This window comes from Photinus pyralis, unplaced genomic scaffold (assembly GCF_008802855.1).
Source record: "Photinus pyralis isolate 1611_PpyrPB1 unplaced genomic scaffold, Ppyr1.3 Ppyr1.4_LG8, whole genome shotgun sequence".
Classification (NCBI taxonomy): Eukaryota; Metazoa; Arthropoda; class Insecta; order Coleoptera; family Lampyridae; genus Photinus; species Photinus pyralis.
Window position 1 is genome coordinate 33,357,255 of NW_022170819.1, and position 5,192 is coordinate 33,362,446.

General features: G+C 39.5%; 1 protein-coding gene across 1 annotated transcript; it reads left to right on the top strand.

Annotated features, from left to right (window-relative positions):
- The first annotated feature begins 2,034 nt into the window (after positions 1-2,034).
- Positions 2,035-4,899, top strand: LOC116179747. Its single transcript, XM_031499567.1, has 4 exons — positions 2,035-3,744; positions 3,792-4,093; positions 4,138-4,307; positions 4,356-4,899. The coding sequence occupies exons 1-4, from the start codon at positions 3,153-3,155 to the stop codon at positions 4,747-4,749; spliced, it is 1,458 nt and encodes a 485-aa protein (XP_031355427.1). The 5' UTR covers positions 2,035-3,152; the 3' UTR covers positions 4,750-4,899.
- Positions 4,900-5,192: the final 293 nt, after the last annotated feature.

The following is a 5,192-nucleotide window of genomic DNA, read 5'->3' on the forward strand; positions in this document are numbered from 1 at the left end:
GACCAAGAACTACACAAAGAAAAGAAGATATTTGTATTTCTACAATATCACTCCCTTCTCCATGTCATTTCCACTTCCTTGCAATTGATAGCATGTGTTCTATATCCTCTTCTCTCTCCACAGATTATACATTTTCTTTCTTCTTCTGGTCTCCATTTGTCCCTTCCTCCCTCCTTATTTTCACATGAAAATCTCGCCATTGTTTTAATATTTTTCCTTCCCTCCCACAAATGTTTTGGTAACCATTCCCTTATTAGGTTCTTGTAACTACTCCCCACACCTGTCTCATTGCCATCACCCCTATCTTTTTATAGTTTATTTCTTTGCATTTGGTACCCTAAATATTAAACTTCTCTGATCTCTTCTATTCTTTCCTCTCTCCAACTTTCGTATCTGTTCAACCCCCTTCCCATCAGGTTCGACTTTTTACATTTAGCTCAATTCCTTCCCTTGTCCAATACCTCTCCATTCTTCCCACGATATTTACCTTCATCTGTTCTAATAATTACAGGCAGGCCCGTAGCCAGAATGAAGTAGCAGGAGTGGCCAGTATTTTTCTGGGGCGGGGGGGGGGGGAGGCTTAAGAAGTTTTTGATAGACTTCCCCTGTAATTTTTGTAAAGGAACCATTAACCGTGGGCAATACCACGTTCTGGGTGGAGCCTAGCCCCACCCGACCACCCCCTGGCTACGGGCCTGATTGCAGGTGGTCGCTATCCATAAATTGGAAGGCTTTTATAAAATTTCTAAAGGCGACTTTAAGAGAAATTTAAAGAAAGTGATTTAAAAAATACAGTCACTAAAATTTTTCGATCGAATAACAATAACTATTAACGAACGACAAAAAGCCAGTTTATGATTATTGGACTTTCTGTCCGTTCGTCCGTCTGTGTACATGATAACTCAAGAACGGTTTCGAATTTTCCAGTTCTGTTTTGAGTAGACAACGGTCAAGGGAGCAAGTGATTAAATTTTGTTCAATACGCGTCAACTGGAAATGACCTTGTCGCTCGTTGTTTGTATTGGTGCAGTTTATTAACGAGTTCCTAGCGAGTTCATGATTTTGGACTGTCTGTCCGTCCGTCCGTCAGTCTTCGTACGTGATATAGATAACTCAGGAATTGTTTTTTCAATTTTCCAGTTCTGATGTTTCGAGGAATAGGTACCTACTATAATTCCACTCGCATCCTCTTTCGCTATTCCAATTCCTGACGTTTAAAATTAAACAAAAAAGGATATCCTTGGCTATCCAACGTGGAAATAGCGCATGTATCCTGGGCTCTCTCCCAACTGAGAAACAGTTCGACTAAATTTATTTGTTTAATGTTACACAATTTTAAATAGTTCGTTTAAATAAAATTTTATATTATTTATTACTAACTAAATTTACAATAATTAGAATACCAGGCTCTTGAGCACCCGAAGTACTTAGTGGGTGCACTACATAGCTATGGGCAAATGGCTATGGTTAGGCTCAGGCATTGTTTAAACAATTCCAAGATTGGGCTACTAGTTCAAAAGTTACAGCCCTTTGAATTTTCTTTCGAAATTGCTTTCTAGTCTATAACTTTTGACTGAGAAGTCTGATCGAAAAAGTACAAATTGTTTTGAATTCTACGCACCAAAATTAATAAGAAAAAGTGTTTTCCCGAGAAATTTTGGTGCAACCGATTTTTGGTAAAAAAGGAAGGTTATACACTGCCTTTTTTTGAGCCCCGAAAAAAAAATTGTCTCAGATCGACCCGGAAAAAAATTTTCTTATAGAATGTGGCCTGTAGAATCCATAATTTCAAACAGTTCCAAGATTGGCTACTAGTTCAAAAGTTACAGCCCTTTGAATTTTCTTTCGAAATTGGTTTCTAGTCTATAACTTTTGATTGAGAAGTCTGATCGAAAAAGTACGAATTGTTTTGGATTCTACGCACCAAAATTAATATGAAAAAGTGTTTTCCCGAGAAATTGTGGTGCAGTCGATTTTTGGTAAAAAAGGAAGGTTATACACTGCCTTTTTTGAACCCCGAAAAAAAAAATTGTCTCAGATCGACCCGGAAAAAAATTTTTCTTATAGAATGTGGCCTGTAGAATTCATAATTTCAAACAGTTCCAAGATTGGGCTACTAGTTCAAAAGAAAAATGAGATAACCAGGGTGATGGATGTGTTAAACAGGCTTCGCACTTGGTGGTCTACTCAAACTCTCCAGTACGACTCGATAAGAGGCTCCATCTACCACGGACTGGGAAGTACTCAAGATCGCTGAGCACAGGTATAAGGACCATATTCGAAGGTCTAAACAAGGATCATGGAGAACTTTCTGTGGTAAAATGGAAGTTCAAACACTCCGTAAGATACTTACCTACCTAATTTTGAAAATCCCTTGGGCAAAAAGTGGGGACACTGAGGTTTCCCTGCGGCAGGGGCTCTCACATTTTTCCTGGAAACGCAGTTCCAAGGCTCTGGGGACTAAATAATTTCGGACCCACCTATCCGCCGCGTTGGTATAAGGCCGATCGACTGGAAAGTAGCTGTCCGGGTGGTTACCGACGGACCTCTGATATGACTTAGTGTGTCTTGCACACTTGTCGGCGATGTGGGTATGGTCGACGAAGTGGGCATTGTCGGCGTTGGTCCCGTCGACGATGTGGGGACTGTCGGCGGACGGCGTGGTGTCCGTCGGCGTAGTGTCCCTAGTTAGCGTCTACGTAGCTGAAAAACAGTAGCAGCCTTTCTTATATCCTTAAGAACATGTGTACCTAATCTCATTTTAGATAAATTCATGATTTTAGTCATTTGCAAAGCGATCTGACGTTCCTAAACAAAGTCATCGGTGCACACGGACAAAGAGTCGGACAGACAGACAGCGAAACAAAATTATAAACGATCTCGAAGATCGTTAATAAAACTATGCACATTTCATGTCTGCTTATGTTTGTGAATCTATGGAACAAGGGGGATTTTCGAAAATTCAACATCTGCATTTTACGTGTTCTACAATCACACAAGAAAATCCGCAGTTTGGGTATTAGGAAAACATAAATAAAAGGAATACATTTTATTGCATTTGAAAGTTTAGTGTCGCTAGCGACCTCTGTTGCGATATACATTTAACTAAAATTAAATTCCTTTAACTAATTAATCTACTATACGCCCACTAGATGTCAGCACTCACAATTCATATAATTCATAACCTCAAATTTTTAATAAATAAAAATATAACCAAACATATTTTTACTATTTCTAAACAAATAGCAATGAACGTTGAGAAATTACAAAAAAGCTTGTCACAAATTCGCTATATTCACGAACGCAGATCACATGGAAGCCTGAATTTATACTCACTGTTTGAGACCATTGTCACGGCACAGCCCTTGGAAGTAAATCGAAGCAAAATGGAATCCATTCTTAATTGTGATTTAAAAATCATTACAAATTACTTGGACAGAAGGCTTGTTAGCGTCTTATGCGAGGCCCTTGCTTACTATACAAGCATGTGGCCCGGTTGGTTACACCTCACCACCGACTTACCCCTCCAAGAGTCATTAGAGTTTGAACAATTTCGACAGCACCTTATTAATAAATGCAACCACATTTTGCAACACGCATCGGAACACTACGATAACAAAACCTTGCTCGATAAAGGAACGCAGACTGACAGCCTCATCGGCAAAAAAGAGTTGGCTCCTTACGATTTGGTAATTGGCGGCACTCCAACTTTTATAAACAACCTAGCTTTCACAAAGCGTGGCGGTGAGTATCCCTATTGCACGTACAACTAGTAACAACATCGGTTTTAGACGATATCATAGTGAAACAGCACACAGAAAGGCCCTGGAGAGATCTAACCGTGCCCCAATTTCTAAATTGGCCTCACGTTTCTGTATCATTAAAACTACCCGATATTTCACTGACAAGAGCCAACAGACACAAAGTACATCGTTACATTGCACTTGACGGCGACACCGTAGTCTTCCCGGAGATTCGTTTCATAGATTACATCACGAAGATCAAGCCCGGTGCCGACTTTAAACCGTACTCGTACCTATTCTTCTTCTACTACTTCCTCCAGCTCAACATCGTTCTACAAAAAATACCAAAGGTCGGTATTACGCCATCGCGACCGTTTTAAATTGCGAGTTTTAGGTGAGCCGCGAGCGGCTAAACGAGTTGGCGATCATTAGCGCCGAATTTCTCAACGATATTAAGGAGATGAGCGTTTGCAATTCGACTATGTCGACCCACACGAAGGTCGGCTTTAATATCGGAAAGTCTCACTATATCCGAAGTAAGAAGATGGTCTCCAGATCTAAACAGTAAGTGACCTTTAAAGTGACCCCCCAGTGCCCTTATGCTGTTTGTAGAACTGCCGACGCGACCTCGCTTAATTTTTACGAAGTTATCATACCGCAGGTGGACGTTTCGTTAAACCACTTCACGGCGGTGCAAGATCAAAGTGATTTGGTGAATCAGCAAGTGACCTTTCAAAGTTTAAACGCACTGGCGAACAAGCTGAACGATAGCTCAAATCCGGAATTAAACGAGTTGGCCGTTATTATAAATAATTCGAGTGTTTCTTATGGCTGTGTACTTTGCGATAAATGTTTTGCCGGGCCCTCAGCGTATACCTCTGTTGTAAATCATTTTAGGAAGACGCACAAGTCGGAACAGATGGTTTTGTGTTATACGTGCGGCGGGCAGTTTTATGTAGAAGATTTGACTGATAAACGATGGACGCACGATTGTGTGCCTAAATAATGTTTTTATCCAGTACTTACCATTTTTGTATTATTTATGTTACAGTTCATTATTTTTAGGAAAATTGTTATTTTGTATGATTGTGGTGTACATATCATTTGTTTTGTAAAACTTATTTTTGTATTAATCAATACCTGTAAGAATGCTGTATTTTTTGTGTTCCTCCACACTGTAGCCAGTTTCATTGGTTATCAGGGTATGATGATTAGTTACCCCCTCACCAAATTTTAGTTGTATTTGTGCCCCAGCTCCTTCATAACTTTTGATGTTGTATAACAGTTAACTAGAAGTTAGGAACTGTTGTGTTGTTGGATTCTGTTGCTTCTTGTTAACAAATTCAAACTACACGGTTTTCATATCATTTTTAATAATCATAATCATTATTAATCCAATATATCCAGTTTTGTATGTGGGACAAGTCGGACATCATGTTACAATAAATT